General features: G+C 37.1%; 1 protein-coding gene across 5 annotated transcripts in view; it reads left to right on the plus strand.

Annotated features, from left to right (window-relative positions):
• The window catches only part of LAMA2 (laminin subunit alpha 2), a 610,905-nt gene that overhangs the window by 145,821 nt on the left and 446,021 nt on the right, over positions 1 to 19,063 (plus strand). For all 5 annotated transcript variants that reach the window (XM_034669120.1, XM_034669119.1, XM_034669121.1 and 2 more), the window contains exons 2-3: positions 5,119 to 5,289; positions 12,765 to 12,877. In XM_034669120.1, the coding sequence (XP_034525011.1) occupies positions 5,119 to 5,289; positions 12,765 to 12,877 (284 nt within the window). The remainder of the gene's footprint in view (positions 1 to 5,118; positions 5,290 to 12,764; positions 12,878 to 19,063) is intronic.

Consider the following 19,063-nt stretch of genomic DNA (forward strand, 5'->3'; position numbering starts at 1 on the left):
GGGGGAATGGGATAGACCGGTGATGGGTAGTAAGGAGGGCATGTATTGCATGGTGCACTGGGTGTTATACGCAACTAATGAATCATCGAACTTTACATCGGAATCCGGGGATGTACTGTATGGTGACTAACATAATATAATAAAAAAAACATTAAAATAAAAAAAAAGAATAAGTCTTCTAGGTTAAAGGGCTGAGTTCAAATCTTAGCTTTCAATCTTACTAATTCATAATTTTGTGCAAATTGTATATCTTCTTTGAGCTGCATTCTCTTTATTTGTAAAATGAGACTGATAAAGTCTACACAACGGGGTGACCGAAAGATTAAGTCCTATCACTTAATGAATATGAAATAGCTTCTGAAATGGTGTTACTCCTCTACCTGTGATTCTTTTAGAGCCATGTCATTTCACTCACATTTTATTCATTTAATTCTGTGGGCGAATTGGGGTGTAATCCAATTCTCTATTTTCAGACCCTACAATATACAGCAAAATAGTTTTCACCAGCCATCTTTCCTTTCTGGCTCCCTCCCATGATTACTCAGACCTGAGAAAGTACANAATAGTTTTCACCAGCCATCTTTCCTTTCTGGCTCCCTCCCATGATTACTCAGACCTGAGAAAGTACAGGTACAGCCAGCTCAAATCAGGTCCCACACAGGGCCGCACCAAAGCAGGTCCATACCTCTGAAACAGACTCAAGGTCAGGATCAAAGTCGAAACTAGTCAGAGTTGAAGGAGAAGACAAAGGTCACAGAACAAAACTGACAGTGTCCTGGAGCAGTTTTAGAGATGGATGGCCACGCCTGAGATGGCTTTTGTATAAGTAAACTGGTTTTGTTTGGAGGGATTAGAAAGGGTTGAGTACCTAAACTTAATCTTCAAGCCTGCAAGACAAGAGAGGTAGTTTTGTCCTGAAAACAGGATGAGCGGCATATGGGCATATGTCTCCCTTCTAATTACCTACTTTGTTCTACACTATACATTTAAATTAAAAAGGCCCAGGAAAACCCACTAACACAAATTATTAACAGTGACAAATAGGCAGCGGTTTGTTTTGAGNGGCATATGGGCATATGTCTCCCTTCTAATTACCTACTTTGTTCTACACTATACATTTAAATTAAAAAGGCCCAGGAAAACCCACTAACACAAATTATTAACAGTGACAAATAGGCAGCGGTTTGGGTTTGTTTTGAGGTATGTGTGAACCATTACGTATACCCTGTGTAATCTATATGTGTCTAGATCTGAAGCCATATCTGTATCTGTATATCTATATACCTGGATCTGTATCTGTGTCTAAACAATTACCTAATCTAACAGATTAAAACAATTACAAAGCCAACAACCCCATTACTCACTCAAAATTCACATAAGCTTTCAGAAACAAGTCCATACTCCTGCTGTTCCCTCTGCCTGCTGTTTGCTCTTCCCTTCTTCCTTTTTTCTACCAGATAAACTCTTATTTCTCCTTTGAGATTCAGCTCAGATCACTTTTCACAATAAGCCTATCTTAATAGTGTTTTCATTCTCAAATATTTTATGGTACCTGGCATACTGTACTCAATGCATATTTGATGGAATAATAATTGTATGGTTAAATGCAAAATGGGGATGGATGACAGAAGAGAAAGACGGACAAACTTTATTTAATCATATATCATTTACCAATCCAGAGAATAAAATAAGGTAAAGAGATAATGTTTTGGTAATGATCAAATTATTTTAAAATTCATAATGTGGTGAACCTCACAAAATTGAGGTAGTCTCCAATAAGCCTGCATATATAAGTAAAACTAAAAAAAAGTAACATTCGTACTTACTGTACCATTTAGAAAACAGTCTACATTTCCTCATGAAATATGTAACAGTAGCATTATGAATGGCTAATATTTTTCTGACCAGTGATCATCTGATCATATTAGCTGTACTCATGTCACATTGGCAGAATGTCTCATTGAGTGAGGTCAGAGCACACAGATGAGGGAACTGAGGTGGTTGGGGAAATAAACTTATTGGGAAGAATGAATAAGATAGTGACTGCAACTGAATAAAAAAGTAAGTTCTATCTCTAAAGGCAAGGGAAACAAAAGTAAAAATGATCTATTGGGATTTCATCAAGATAAAAAGCTTCTGCACGGCAAAGGAAACAGCAAAACTAAAAGGCAACTTATGGAATGGGAGAAGATATTTGCAAATGACATAACGATAAAAAGGCTCATATCCAAGATCTATAAAGAATTTCTAAAACTCAACACCCAAAAGGCAAAATATCCAGTCAAGAAATGGGCAGAAGATATGAACAGACATCTCCAAAAAAGACATAAAAATGACTAACAGACACATGAAAAAAATGCTCCACATCACTTGCTATCAGGGAAGTGCAAATCAAACCCACAATGAGATATTCCTCAAGAAGTTAATAGTGGAGCTACCCTATGACTCAGCAATTGCACTCCTGGGTATTTACCCCAAAGATACAGATGTAGTGAAAAGAAGGGACACATGCACCCCAATGTTCATAGCAGCAATGTCCACAGTAGCCAAACTGTGGAAGGAGCTGAGATGCCCTTCAGTAAATGAATGGATAAAGAAGATGTAGTTCATATACACAATGGAATATTACCCAGCCATCAGAAAGAATGAATACCCATCATTTACATCTACATGGATGGAACTGAAGGGGATTATGCTCAGTGAAATAAGTCAAGCAGAGAAAGAAAATTATAATATGGTTTCACTAATATGTGGAATATAAGGAATAATGCAGAGAACCATAGGGGAAAGAAGGGAAAACTGAAGGAGAAGAAATCAGAGAGGGAGACAAACCATGAGAGATCTGGATTCTAGGGAAAAAATTGAGGGTTGCAGAAGGGAGGGTGGTGGGAGGATGGGGTAACTGGGTGATGGGCCTTAAGGAGGGCACATGATCGGATGGGCACTGTGTATTATATGCAATTAATGAATCATTGAACACTACACCAAAAACTAACAATGTACTATATGTTGGCTAATTGAACTTAATAAAAAAAAAATTTCCTCCAAAAAAAAAAAGTAAGTTCTGAACATCTAGCAAATAAGGAAAAATTGGAAACCCTAAGTAACTATTAGCTGGAGAAAAGCACAAGGCAGGAGGGCCAGGAAGGTGGGGGCATGGCTAGATTGGAGCAGCAGAACCAGAGTGTTTTTAAAGACTGGTAAAGTGTGGTGAGGGTGGGAAGAGAGAGGTTGTTTGGAGTCAGCTTTTTGGGAGACCCTGAGAATGACTGAGATGATAAATGTGGTCTTGCCTGGCCTTATGAATTCACTTACCTCTTTGAAATTGTTGAGAGTGATTACAAACAAGATCAAAATTATTTAAAAATCTTTTTTTATTTGCTGTACTGATATTTCTTTCAATGCAGTTCTAAGATCAACCAGGAGCGCAAGTTAGCACAAGATTTATGTAGTATCATATGATATAGTAGAGAATATGCAGTATAGTGATTAAGAGGATAGACTCTGCAGTGAGATTTCTTGGGCTCAGATCACAGCTCTGCTATTTGCTAGCTGCAATCCTGGGCAAGTTACTGAACATCTCAATAAAATAAGGGTAGTAATAGCATGTAGCTCATAAGAGTATCACTTGTAGCAAATTAGTCCAGGAAGATAGATTGCTAGAACAGTGCCTGACAGAATAGTGCCTGGAACATTATAAACATTCAGTGATGCTGATGGTGAGGATGAGGATGAAGATGCAGATAATGCAAAGAACATTTATGTGGCCAGTGTTTATAATCTGTTCATTTTACAAATGTTCGGTACTTACTCCATACCTAGCAGGTGCTAAGATTTGAAGATAGGGAAGAAAACACTTATGAACTCAAAACTCTAGGGATCTCAGTAGAACACTGGGACATAAGATTTAATTAATAAAGAACTTTCTTTTTTTTTTTTCAGATTCTATTCATTTATTTGACAGAGATAGAGACAGCCAGTGAGAGAGGGAACACAAGCAGGGGGAGTGGAAGAGGAAGAAGCAGGCTCATAGCGGAGGAGCCTGACGTGGGGCTCGTGTCCCACAACGCCGGGATCACGCCCTGAGCCGAAGGCAGACGCTTAACCGCTGTGCCACCCAGGCGCCCCATAATTAATAAAGAACTTTCTATCAGAGGTTGAGTTAGAGCTACGCAGCACATGTATAGAGTAGAGACCACCTAGATGGTTAGCATGTTCCTTATACAAATTGAGTCAAATTATCTGTAATTTCACATGTACTTTCTCCAAGACAAGTTTTTCAGTTAGAGTGGCTTCTGATAAATGACTTTACTATATTGTCATTGAAAAGAGATCCATAAGACGCAAATACTAGACATGTATGAAACATTGACATTGAGTTGTAGAAAGTAAAGACCTGAGTTCACGTGGAATAAAGGGCCTTCTCAGCTCTACACTGAGATGGGTCTTTGTGGCTTAAACTTCTCTTGTATTTAAGAAATAATTTCTGGTATGATAATGGACTACTGTACTTATTGTTTCTGATAATATGTTGCTGTACAATATGGCCTTAGAACACAGAAGGCAGTAAAAAATGCTTTTCCAAAATCTTTCATCATTTGCTATTTTCTTCTGTTTGCGTATNTTTTCTCCTGTTTGCGTATAAAGGAATTATAACAACCACTTAATGCTAAGTAATAATTGGAACATAAAAATGACCACAGAAAACATAAATGCAAACTTGTGCAAAATCTTTACATATGACTATAGTTTACTACTAGATATAAAATAGCAGAAATGGAAGATGGATCTTTTGCCAACAACATGAACAGAAGATTTTTTTTTTAAAGTGTGTGTTAGAGACGGAACTTTCTTCCTAATTAAGTATTAGAGGTTAGAGATTAAGAAGATAGGTTTAGATTTTATATTTAAGACCCGAAAAGAGATGTTCATTTGAGAACACATGCTATTTATATAGAGTGCTTAATTAAGTCAGATATTCAATTATCACTGATTATTTAATTTTCGATTAGTTTAATGCTCTGAAAAATATCCTATCTTAATTTTCATCCTAAAATGCAGAAAAATCATACCATGTTGTTTCTGGTCCACACATCTTCATTTGTCCTTCTTTTTCAGGTTTATTCCCTGCTGTCCTGAATCTTGCTTCTAATGCTCTTATCACCACAAATGCAACATGTGGAGAAAGAGGACCTGAAATGTATTGCAAATTGGTAGAGCATGTCCCTGGTCAGCCCGTGAGGAACCCGCAATGTCGAATCTGCAATCAAAACAGCAGCAATCCATTCCGTATGTATTTTAATATGTATTTGCTTGGCACTAGCTAGAATCTGTAACTGAGAGACTTTGAGGTGAAGTTGCATTAAAGTCAAAGGGTTTGTGGTCCCCCAAATTCCTAGAACTTTTCTTCCATTGGGAGCTTCTTTTACCCTTTCTCTACCATCTGACAAACATCATTGGAGTTCTATATGTACCAGGTATAGTACTTGAGGGGAATTTTCTAGCTGAAGACCTGTATCAGTCATTAAGTTTACTACCTCCAGAATAGTAGCTGAGGATGTGGTTATTAAAGCAGGCTTTAGGCATTCATAGGTCACTTAGGTACCAGGTACTGTGGAGAAGATCCAACAGGAGTAATGTAGGGTCCCTCACTTCAACTAATGAAGAAATGGGCAAAAGCACAAAGTAAAGAAACAGTATACGGGCCTGAGGGAGAGAGAGGAGGGTCACAAATTCAGTCCTGGTGCAAATGAAGGCTTGCCAAAAGAAGTGATACCTAAGCTGAAATCCAAGGACAAGTATTAGCTAAGCAAGTAAAGAAGAGAGAGTGGGAAGAGAAGAAGAAATGCCAGAAAAAGAGTTCAGAATAAGACAGAAAAACTTACTTGCTGAGGGAACTACAAATAGTTAGGAATGTCTAGAACTAAAAGCATCAAAAGGCAGAATGCAGAAATAAGTCTTGTGCAGAGGCTGGATCCAGATTATGGAGGTTCTTAAACACCACAAGAGGAGTGTTTTAAGGACAGGTGTCATACAAAACCCTCTTGCTGGCTTCTATGAACCACACTAATATCTCAGATTCATTTACATGTTTATTCGGCAAGCATTTGAACACCTGCTACTAGCAACACATTGTATTGAAGCATAATGGTAAATCATATACAGCCCTTGATTTAAGAGACTTAGAGGGGAAATAGGAGAAGCAGAAAAGTAAATTCAGTGTTAAGGGAACATGAGAGAGGTTATTTAACTATTCCTGGGAGAAAGTGACCCATGTATTGCAAAAACAGGAGTAAGATGAAAAGTATTATAAAAGAAAAAGCATACACAAGTCCTCAAGGTATGGAACAGCATGATACATTCAGTTAATTATGAGTAATTTGGTTTACAGGTAAAGAATTTATATAGAGAAGGGGAGGATGGTGTGCAAGAATTCTAGAGATAGAGGTTGATTTAGAGATACACATTTGGAAATTATTAAATATATATATTGGGAAGGTTAATAATGTAAATAATGGCAATGAGGCGAGTTATAATGGGGATAAAACTTCACCATGATATTATTTTAAAATTTGCTTAGTTTGGGGCACCTCGGTGGCTTAGTCAGTTAAGGGTCTGCCGTCGGCTCAGGTCATGATCCCAGGGTCCTGGGTTCAAGCCCTGCATCAGGCTCCCTGGTGAAGAGGCTGCTTCTCCCTCTCCCTCTACTGCTCTCCCTGCCTGTGCTCTCTCCCTCTCTCTTTCTCTCAAGTAAATAAAACCTTTAAATAATAAATAAATAAAATTTGCTTAGTTTCCTTATCTTTTTAAGTTGCAAAACTTATAAAATGAAGGAAGTTTTCTCTCACAATCTACATTTTTTAATATCAAAAGAAAGTTGGAAGGCATTGTGCATTCTTTACTAGAACTGGTTAAAGGGAAGAATGCAGTCACCTCTCTATTGTATAATTTAGAGATGCTGAAAACATTATTTTATTTGGAGAATTGGCACTTTTGTGATTAAAACTAGTGGTCTTGTGTATCACAGAATGTTAAAAAACATTGCCTTTTAACGACTGGTTGTTTCTACGACGTAGATTATTATTGTATGGGCATAGGAATGGGGCATGATAGAACACATCTTATCTGTTTGCTTATTTTTGCATAGAACAATAAGGGCAAAAGACCTAGGTCAAAGCCCTGTGGAAACATCAGAAGCTAAGGGAGGTAGGTCAAGTGGATTCTAGAAAGGCGATAAAGAGAAACAGAATCCAAGGCAGGAAATGAGAAGATTCAGGTACCATGCATATGAGGAATGAAGGAATTTTTGGGAAGAATGAGTAATCCACAATGTTAACTGCTTCCAAGATATTCAGTAAGAAAAGTGAAACATAGATTTTCCTTGATTTTGACAGTATGGGATCCATCGATAGCCTTGTTAAAGCAGTCAGTGGATTGATAGTGACAAAAGCCACACTGCAGAGTTGATAAATGAGTGGTAAAGAGGAAAGAAAGGAGTGTAGGAATATTCCCTCAAATATCCTAGATGTGAAAAAGACTGGAGGACTTTGACAGAGGAACATGTGGTGTTTTGAAAGTTTTCAGAGACAGGAGGCATTTGAACAAGTTTCAGTGCCGAAAGGAGAGGCCAGGAAAGTNGTTTCAGTGCCGAAAGGAGAGGCCAGGAAAGTTGAGGATAAAGTTGAGGATAAAGGTGGAGTGGTAGTTCTCTAGAGGTAAAAACAGATGAGCCCCTAAACACGGGGAAAGCCTTAAATTAAGAGACACATATCTTTTAACTGATCAAATCAGAAAGAGGGGGGTGAGTAGNTTGAGGATAAAGTTGAGGATAAAGGTGGAGTGGTAGTTCTCTAGAGGTAAAAACAGATGAGCCCCTAAACACAGGGGGAAAGCCTTAAATTAAGAGACACATATCTTTTAGCTGATCAAATCAGAAAGAGGGGGGTGAGTAAAGACAGAAGGAGGTATTTGGGAGGGAATTCTTATTTAATGGTTTTGATTTTCTCATTAAGATGTGTGTCTGGCTCTTCTGTTAAGGAAAGGAGTAAAATGTCGATTAACAGTTTTCGGGGAATAGCAGAATTGCCGAGCTATAATGAGAATAAAGTAAGAATTCCATATGGGGTAAAATGGAAGAATCAAATGTTTGTACTGAGCCTTTACAGAGTTTTACAGAGAAAGTGGAGTGGAAGGATAAGGTGGCAAGAAAATGGAAGTAAAGGCCAGAAGATAAATGAATTGATGGACTGTGAGCTTTAGGTTCATTAGGGAGGAAAATGAAGCCTGATGGGGAGAAACTGCCATTTGTTTAGACTGGTAGCATCGATGATTTCATAAATAATGTGAAAAAGCCCGGAGGCATGGAAATGGTGGGGATGGGATGGGGAGTGGTGGGCANAAACTGCCATTTGTTTAGACTGGTAGCGTCGATGATTTCATAAATAATGTGAAAAAGCCCGGAGGCATGGAAATGGTGGGGATGGGATGGGCAGGGGTAGTTGGGAGTGTGCGAATGTATGTTTATGATGGGCCGGGAGAGAGAGTCAAAGTATGTAAAATTGTGTGTGTGTATACATGTGTATATATGTGTATATATGTACGCATATAAATATAAATACACATATTTATAGTTCCTGCCTATACGTTTAATGTTAGGATAGGTAAGGTTTGGATATAGAAAGCAATTAAACAAGTATTTGAAACTGTAAACACAGGGCTTATATACCTTGTGCTACATATTATAAGTAATGTAGAATTTCTGAGAAGGAAAACATTAGTGGGAACTGAAGTATCAAAAGAAGTTTCAAAGAAGGTAGTCAGAGTTAGTTGGGTATTGAAAAGCCTAATTGCCTGAGATTAGAGGGAAAGGTATTCCAGGAAAGGAGAAAAAGAAGGAGCTATGTACAGTCACAGAAACAGAATAGAAAGAAGATGCAAAGATTGGGGTGGAAAATAATTGAATGGAGACTCTTTGGTGGAACAATGGGTGAGATCCATTTGCCAAACTGAGTCCAAGAACGACCCTGTCACTTCCCCCTTCAGAGTCTCTTGTGTCTCAGTTTTTAGGCAAGCCCATCCCACAGCTTTATATTGCGACAAAAGTCAACGGATTGTTTTAGTAACTAAGGAAGATGCAAAGGAGTTATGTTTTGTATTTCCTCATTTTTATTTACCTGAAATGTTCTTTAAACTTATCATAGTCTGGATTTACTTTGTGTGATTAATTTTAAGCTACCAACTTCATTATATTTAGAAGTCCTGTTTTGGAACTAGAAATTTAGAAAGAACAATACCCCATAAAAATAAACATCTAGCAATAAACTACATGATTATATTTTAGGACAAGTTGGAGCAACAGATGATAAAATTTTACAAATTCATTGAACAGCTGTAATAAATCTGGCAGGTCTGTACTCAATTACCATACAAAGAAAAGGAAACTTGAACTTCCTGTTAATAGATGGTGCTTCCCAATTAAAAACTAGCAGTTTGAGAGATTTACCTCATCAATGAGTCCCTTGCCAATTTTCTGATTCAGTTAGCCCTTGGATTGACTTGTGTAGTTATCCCTGTTGAGGATGTTGTAAGTTTCTATCTCATTCTAAATAAGGGAAGTATGCCAACAATTAATCATTATTTGCAAATTAATTATGATTAAACTTTCATAATGGGGATTACGGTTAATTGTTGATTCATCTCCCAGTCCTCATTTTTGTGACTAATTCTCATATCAATTTGACCTGAGGTGGCAGATATCAAAATTTCCAATTAGATAGCTTCTCTCAGAATTACCTAAGAGCCACAAATTTGATTTGGAAATGTGGTTTTGTGTGTGTTTTTCTATCACATATTAAACCCACAGTCTGTAAAGAAGATTCCGGAGATGTTTGGGGAATGTTTGTGATATTTATTTTTCTTCAGAAGCAATGCCAGGAATATTTCACTTATAGCTCTGACTCCTAATGTGCCAATTTCAGCACCCACTGGTAGCACAAGGGCATTTATTTGATATTTGGTTTTGCTTATGGTACTTGCTGTCATTGTAAAGACCTGACACCTTTCGTAGCTTCAACAAAACAAGTGCTAATTATTAAATACATTCAGCAGTTTTACTTTTCAGTAATGAGAAAGCCTCATCTCAGTGGACTGTGAATGGGATAAGACTTGATTACAAACCAAAATCCATCCAGTTGTTTAGCTGAACTAAATAATTTATCAATAAAAATAGAATATTTTTGTCCTGTCCTATGCTCTCATCTTCCCAAACAAGTCATAACAAACAAGTCATAACAGGCTCCTGTAATAAAACTAATATAGTCAAAGTATTTATTCTAAAAATGGCAAATTTAGTGAACGTTCAGTTTTGAATAAAAATTTTTCTTTTGAAGATGATTTCACTTTATTATGAAATTCCTATTGCATTGAGGACTTCATTTTGCCTGGTTGTTCTTTTCAAAATTGTTGTTAAATGCAATTCAGCTGTAATTAAGATTCAGAAGAGTATACATTTTGAACAGATGTGTAATTTATTTTATGTATATGCATAATAATGGTTAGAATATTAATAGCTGTAATGTTCCTCTCATATCCATGTTAGTTTAGAGTTCTCATCCAAGGTATGTTTACTGGTCCATGGAAAAATGGGAAAATGAGAAATTCTGAATTTTTATTGACAACAAAATGAACGCATTTTAAAGAACTGTTCAATTTGAAATTATGGTTCTTTAAAACTGTTGGTTTCAGTTGTTCATTATTTGATGAAATAATAGTGGTGGTATATTAAATGACAGTAAAGGAGACTACAGGTTACTGTGACTTGCATCAGTGAAGAGCCAGAACTCATATCAGTTCCACAAATCTCTCTCATGTACATTTTTTTAAATTTACTTTTTTTCTGAAAATTAATCTGGGAATCACTGCTGTGGAGTGGAGTTTTGTTATCCCTATTTTAAAAATTGCACACACAATTTAAATGAGTTGCCATGGTTAAATACCAAATGGTGGAGCCAGGTGGAATATCTAGCTCCGTATACTTCAGCTCTTCATACTGCAGATCTCATGCCTTTTTCATCACCATTACCATCAGAGTACATGTCTGCATTACTAAATCGTGCAGGCAAATGGAGAGTCCATGATTGCTCCTTGTAGTGATATGGTTTATTCATTATTTGAAGTACTCCTTCCATTTACAAAAAAGATTGTGTTCTGATCTAAAAGGTTATTATTTGAAACATCTCCCCAGAGAAGTAGTGTTAAAAAGTTCTCGAGCCTGATGCCCCAAGTCCTATGTAATCCATAATGTACAAAAGGGTAGCAGGGAAGCTAGCCTTCAGTTTGTCTACATTTCTGTGGTTAAATATGTTGACTTTCAAGTGAGAATTTAGGAAGTTAAGCACCCTTAGTGAAATCCTTGGAGTAGAAATAGGGACATCTCCATCTACCTCCACTCCTGCCATCCTCACCTGTGAATGAGCTAGGCCTGTTTAGAAGAGAAGAAGAAGAAGAAAAAAAAAAGGAATGTGTGTTACTTGGAAAATGAGAACATATTTCAGACAAGAACTCATAACTAAGAACCAAAACAGAATGGGGGTTTTGGCACCTCAGGCATAATGGCTGCTGTTGTGAGATGCACAGTGCTAAGTTGAAGTAAAGGCAAAGTTTGAAGAACATAAGGAAAGGGATGGCAAGAAAAGACAGTGGCAGGGGGTGATTGTCCATCCTCCTGTTACCTATCTCCAGTCTTCCTATTAATGTGCAACTGGGTTCTGTTCTCATCTACCTGGAGTAAAGGTGAGGGAAGATCCACATTTTGTTGGTAGGGCAGAGTTTCGTGTGCTATTCTCTCCCTGCTTGCCATTATTGTCCAGACTCCTCCATTGAGTTAGTGATGATGGGGATGGGAAAATTCTAGATGGGAGGTTTGGAGTATCTTTCATTATATATATGTTTTTAAAAATTTACTTATTTATGAGATTGAGCACACAAACTTGAGGGGAGGGGACAAGGGAGAGGGAGAGAGAGGATCTCAAGAAGGCTCCTGGCTGAACATGGAGACCCACATGGGACTTTATCTCACAGCCCTGAGATTATGACCTGAGCCAAAACCAAGAGTTAGACGTTCAACCAACTGAGACACCCAGGTGCCCCATCTTTCATTATATTTTTAAATAGTGGTTGGAAGTTGGTCAGTTAAGGACTTACTGCAACAAGTCTCATAGGATGGATTTGACAGCATTTTATATTAAACCCAGATACATACTGGACCTCCCAAGTCTTGGTAATAATGAATATGTCAGAAGGGTAAATCTTCAAGTACCTTTCAACCACAATTCAGGATTTCATGTTTTTGTTCACAAAGCAGATGGCATACAAGAGCTGCCTCAAACAGTAGTGTTTTTGTTTCTTTGAATGACTAACACATCCATTGGATCTCAATATTATTTCTTCACTCTTTATTTCTGTAGTAATCTTTAAAGTTGCCTGTTTTTAGTTGATGGCCAGAGTGTTGAGCAGGTTCTTCTCTTACAGCCCAACTCCTGAGGCATTTCATGCTACCTTATACAGTGCTATGAAAAAGTTGGCATTAAATTAATTCTGTTGAAGATATGAATTGCTCTCTCTTTATATTATTTTGATGTCTGATATTCACAAGATGATGCTTTCAAGTTAGTTTTACTTCTCTCTTTAAAGAAACAGCTATAAATTCATTATATGATCCTTTTTTTTTTTTTTGGTCCTTTTACATATTGCTACTGATTCAACAGAAAGACACCCGATTACAAATGCTATTGATGGAAAGAACACCTGGTGGCAGAGTCCCAGTATTAAGAATGGAATTGAATACCATTATGTGACAATTACACTGGATTTACAGCAGGTATAGTCTCTCTCTCTCTCTCTCTCTTTTTTTTTTTAAATCATTTTCCACTTTTAAAGTTGTATCTTGGACTTACTATTTGTTTAGTTAGTAGTTCTTGGGTGAGAGGATACTTTTCTTATTGTCCTGTTATTTTCTTAATACGAGGAACAAAGGGGGCTCTTCCTTCAGGATATTGTTATTTAGAAATATTTGGCATTTATTTTTAAAGCACAATGAAAATGAAGTCCCATGAAGACTTTAGAACTGAATTAGGAGCTGATTCTGTTTTGACTAATGAGAGTTAATGATGAAAATGTAGATCAACAAAATTTTACATAAAGAAAATATATTGGTGCCATTTTTAACTTTTAAAATAATACAGCCCTCCTGCTCTGCTCATAGTGTGTGCTCTGAAAGGTTCTTGGATAACAGGGCTCTTGAGTAAATTGCCTCTCATTACTGAGAGTTGAACAAGCTGTGACAGTTGATTCTTAAATTAAACTTGGGCCACTAAACAAAGTAACAAGCCTTGTAGTTGTACAAAATTGATGTTGAAGTTATTAGAGTTTGTGTGGCAGAGGCCTGGGTGCCTTCTACACTTAATTTCTTTCTTCTTTCCATTCACAATATTCAGGTCAGGCTAAAGTTATTAATCAAGAATTACCATCACCCCAAATTATTTAGGCTTGCAAATTGGATGGAATCTGGTAAAACTTTTCCATATTTTGCTGTTATTCCAAATACAAAAGCTAATTTAATTGACCAAAGGCTGAGACTGGGGACATTTAACTTAGATGACTTCTGTAACTTAGCCTGTTTCTCACTCCCTGGAATCAGTGTACAAAAGGCTCTCAGCCACTCCTCGCATGCCCAGTGGAGTCAGAGCAGCAAGGCATTTTGGGGTAAGTGAAGGCCAAATGGCCAAAGTAGTTAGTGGCAGATGCTATGTATACACTGTAGATGACAGGTTTCCACAGGTGTTCATGGTAGAAAGAAGCACCAGCCAATGGGGTTAGTCACATTCCCAGGGACCAGATATGCACCAGCCATTTCACATATGGATGCTATTTGTCATCAACAGAAGTACAACCCCTCCCCCCCCAGAGTTTGGGCCCACTTTTTGCCAAGGGAGACACACTCAGGAACTACAAATTGCTGGCTGGTGAGTCTCACAGGAGACCCTCTTCTCACCCATCTAGGACAACTCAGGACCTTAGTAAGGTGATGGCAAGGGCTCAGAGCTGCAGCTAAATTGCCAGCCGGCATGGCTTCGTGTCTACCCATTCTAAGAGCTGAATGTTAGCCTTGAGTTAATGGCATTTCTCAGGAAGTCTCAGAATACTATCAGGGAATAGCAGAGCAAACTACAACACTAATCAATCACACATTAGGTCAATGAAGACTTGTTAATGAATACCCTGAGGATCCCACCCTCAAAATGCACTTCATCCCTCTTCTGATAAAGACAGCTCGGTCCTTTATCCAGGCACCATGGTTCTCCTCCTTTATGTGGTTATTGAAGGTCAGCCTTCCCAATCAGAAGTTAAGTCTACTGTCTGTTGTCTTGTACATCTTCTGGGATAGGGAATTAATAAATAGTGATGATCAATTTCTCTAGTTAACGCTCGAATTCTTTAAATTGTATGTGGAGCAAGAGTCAACTATTAATATAATTTACCCAAATCACTTATATTACACTTTGATCTCAACCACAGTAGTATATATTCATTAAACATAATAACATTTTTTTCTTCTAATTTAAAACTGGACGGTCCAATTAGAAGTTTTTGTTAAATCGTTTCTATCCGCATACCTATCATTTTTTAAGCATTTTCTTTTTTTTTCTTTTTAAAAAATTCCTATTTAAATTCAATTTAATTAACATAACCTGTAATATTAGTTTCAGAGATATAATTTAGTGATTCTTAAGTTGCATACAACACCCAGTGCTTATTACTTCAAGTGCCTTCTGTAATGCTCATCACACAAATACTCCATCCCCCCACCTACCTCCCCTCTAGCAACCCTCAATTTGTGTCCTATAATTAAGAATCTCATGATTTGCCTCCTTCTCTGGTTTCATCTTACCTTATTTTTCCTTCCCTTCCCCTATGTTCATCTGTTTTATTTCTTAAATGCCACATGAGTGAAATCATATGGTATTTGTCTTTGACTGACTTATTTCACTTAGCATAATACCCTCTAGTTCAATCCATGTCATGGCAAATGGCAAAATTTCATTCTTTTTGATGGCTCAGTAACCTTCCACACACACACACACACACACACACACACACACACATATACTATATATACCATATCTTCTTTATCCACTCATGTATTGATGGAAATCTGGGCTCTTTCCATATTTTGACTGCTGTGAACATTGCTGCTATAATATTGTGCTGCATGTGCCCCTTTGAATCATTATGTTTGTATCCTTTGGTTAGATACCTATAGGGTAATTGCAGGGTCATAGGCTAGCTCTAATTTTAACATTTTGAGGAACCTGCATACTGTTTTCTAGAGTGGATGCACCAGTTTGCATTCCCATCAAGAGTGCAAGAGGGTTCCCCTTCCTCCACATCCTTGCCAACATCTGTTGTTTCCTGCTTGTTAATTTTAGCCATTTTGACAGGTGTGAGGTGGTATCTCTTTGTAGTTTTGATTTGTATTTCCCTGATGATGAGTGATAGTGAACATATTTTCATGTGTCTGTTGGTTATTTGTATGTCTTCTTTGGAGAACTGTCTGTAAATGTCTTCTGCCCATTTCATGACTGGATTTTTTGTTTTTTGGGGTGTTCAGTTTGCTAATAAGTTCATTATAGATTTTGGATACTAGCTGTTTATCTGATAAGACATTTGGAAATATCTTCTCTCATTCCATAGGTTTCCTTTTAGTTTTGTTGACTGTTTCCTTTGCTGTGCAGAAGCTTTTTATCTTGATGAAGTCCCAATAGTTCATTTTTGCTTTTATTTCCCTTGCCTCCGGAGACATATCTAGTAAGAAGTTGCTGCAGCCAACGTCACAGAGGTTGCTGCCTGTGTTCTTCTCTAGGATTTTGATGGTTTCCTGTCTCACATTTGGGTCTTTCATCATTTTGAGTCTATTTTTGAGTATGGTATAAGAAAGTGGTCCAGTTTCATTCTTCTGCATGTGGCTGTCCAGTTTTCCCAACACCATTTGTTGAAGAGACCGTCTTTTTTCAATTGGATATTCTTTCCTGCTTGTTTGAAGATGAGTTGACCAATAGTTGAGGGTCCATTTCTGGTTCTTTATTCTGTTCCATTGATCTATGTGTCTGTTTTTGTGCCAGTACTATACTGTCTTGATGATTATAGCTTTGTAATACAGCTTAAAGTCTGGAATGGTGATTCCTCTAGCTTTAGTTTAGCTTTTTCAAGATTGCTTTGGCTATTTGGGGTCTTTTGTTTTCCATACAAATTTAAGGATTGTTTGTTCTAGTTCTGTGAAAAATGCTGGTGTTATTTTGATTGGGATTGCATTGAATATGTAGATTGCTTTCGGTAGTATAGACAATTTAACAGTGTTTGTTCTTCCAGTCCATTAGCAAGGAATGTTTTTCCATTTCTTCATGTCCTCTTTGATTTCTTTCCTACATGTTCTTTGGTTTTCAGAGTACAAATGTTTTACCTCTTCAGCTAGATTTCTTCCTAGATACCTTATTATTTTTGGTGCAATTGTAGATGGGATCAATTCCTTCATTTCTATTTCTGCTGCTGTATTATTGGTGTATAGAAATGCAACAGATTTCTGTACATTAATTTTATATCCTGTAACTTTGCTGAATTCACATATCAGTTAAAGTTTTGATGGAGTCTTTTCGGTTTTCAACATAGAGTATCATGTCATCTGCAAAGAGTGAAAGTTTGACTTCTTCTTTGCTGGTTTGGATGCCTTTTATTTCTTTTTGCTGTCTGATCGTTGAGGTTAGGACTTCAAGTACTGTGTTGAACAACAGTGGTGAAAGTGGACATCCATGTCACATGCCTGACCTTAGGAGAAAAGCTCTCAGTTTTTCCCCATTGAGGATGATATTTGCTGTAGGTCTTTTGTATATGGCCTTTATAATGTTGAGGTATGTTCCTTCAATCCCTACTTTCTGGAGGGTTTTTATTAAGAAAGTATGCTGTATTCTATCAAATACTTTTTCTGCATCTATTGAGAGGATCATATGATTCTTATCCTTTCTTTTATTAATATGGTGTAGAATGTTGATTGATTTGCAGATTTCGAACAACCCCTGCAATCCAGAAATAACCCACTTGATCATGGTGAATAATCCTTTTAATATACTGTTGTAATTGTTTAGCTAGTATCTTGAGAGATTTTGCATCAGTGTTCATCAGGGATATTTGTCTGTAAATCTCCTTTTTAGTGGGTCTTTGGTTTTGAATCAAAGTAATGCTGGCCACATAGAATGAGTTTGGGAGTTTTCCTTCCATTTTTATTTTTTGGAATAGTTTCAGAGTAATAGGTATTAATTCTTCTTTAAATGTTGATAGAATTCCCCTAGGAAGCCATGCAGCCCTGGACTCCTGTTGGTTGGGAGATTTTTAATTACTGATTCAATTTCTTTGCTCGTTATGCATCTGTTCAGATTTTCTCTTTCATCCTGTCTTAGTTTTAGTAGTTTATATGTTTCTAGGAATTTATCCATTTCTTTTGGATTGCTCTGTTTGTTGGAATGTAATTGTTCATAATATTCTCCTATATTTGTTTGTATTTCTGTGGTATTGGTTGTGATCTCTCCTCTTTCACTCATGATTTTATTTATTTGGGCCCTATCTCTTTTCTTTTTGATAAGTCTGGCAGGGATTTATAAGTTTTGTTAATTCTTTCAAAGAGTCAGGTCCTAGTATTTTTAATCTGTTCTGTTGTTGTTTTTTATTTCTATTTCATTTATTTCTGCTCTAATCTTAATTGTTCCCCTTCTTCTGCTGGTTTTAGGCTTTATTTGCAGTTCTTTTTCCAGTCCCTTTAGGTGTCAGGTTAGGTTGTGGATTTGAGACTTTTCTTGCTTCTTTTTTTTTTATTAAAGATTTTATTTATTTATTTGACAGAGATAGAGACAGCCAGCGATAGAGGGAACACAAGCAGGGGGAGTGGGAGAGAAGAAGCAGGCTCATAGCAGAGGAGCCTGACGTGGGGCTCGATCCCATAACGCCGGGATCACGCCCTGAGCCGAAGGCAGACGCTTAACCGCTGTGCCACCCAGGCGCCCCTTTCTTGCTTCTTAAGGGAGGCCTGTATTGCTATATATGTCCCTTTTATCACCTCTTTTTGCATCTCAAATGTTTTAGACTGTCCTGTTTTCATTTTCATTTGCTTCCATATATTTTTAAAAATATGTTCTTTACTTTCCTCGTTGACCTATTCATTCTGTAGTACAGTGTTCTTTAACCTCCATGTATTTGTGGTCTTTCTAAATTTTTTCTTGTGGTTGACTTCAAGTTTCATAGCACTGTGGTCTGAAAATATGCATGGTATGATCTCAGTCTTTCCGTACTGGTTGAGACCTGATTTATGACCCAGTATGTGATCTATTTTGGAGAATGTTCCACAAGCACTCTAAAAGAACATATATTCTGTTGCTTTAGGATGAAATGCTCTGAATATATCTGTTAAGTCCATCTGGTTCAGTGTTCCATTCAAAGCCATTGTTTCCTTGTTGATCTTTTGCTTAGATGATTTTCCATTGCAGTGAATGGGGTGTTAAAATCCCCTACTATTACTATATTATTATTAATGAGTTTCTTTAAGTTTGTTATTAATTGATCTATATATATGGCTGCTCCCAAGTTGGGGGCACAAATATTTACAATTTTTAGGTCTTCTTGTTGGGTAGACTCCTTTATTATGATATAGTACCCTTCTTCATCTCTTATTACAGTCTTTGGTTTAAAATCTAGTTTGTATAAGTCTGGCTACTCCAGCTTTCTTTTGATGTCTGATAGATGGTTCTACCCCTCACTTTGAACTGGAGATGTCTTTGAGTCTAAAATGAGTTTCTTGCAAGCAGCATATCAATGGGTCTTATGTTTTTAATCCATTCTGATACCCTATGTGTTTTAATTGGAGCATTTAGTCCATTTGCATTCAGAGTAATTATTGATAGATATGAATTTAGTGCCATTGTTATTACCTGTGAAGTTGCTGTTCCTGTAGATTGTCTCTGTT

This window comes from Ailuropoda melanoleuca, chromosome 10, assembly GCF_002007445.2.
Source record: "Ailuropoda melanoleuca isolate Jingjing chromosome 10, ASM200744v2, whole genome shotgun sequence".
NCBI lineage: Eukaryota > Metazoa > Chordata > Mammalia > Carnivora > Ursidae > Ailuropoda > Ailuropoda melanoleuca.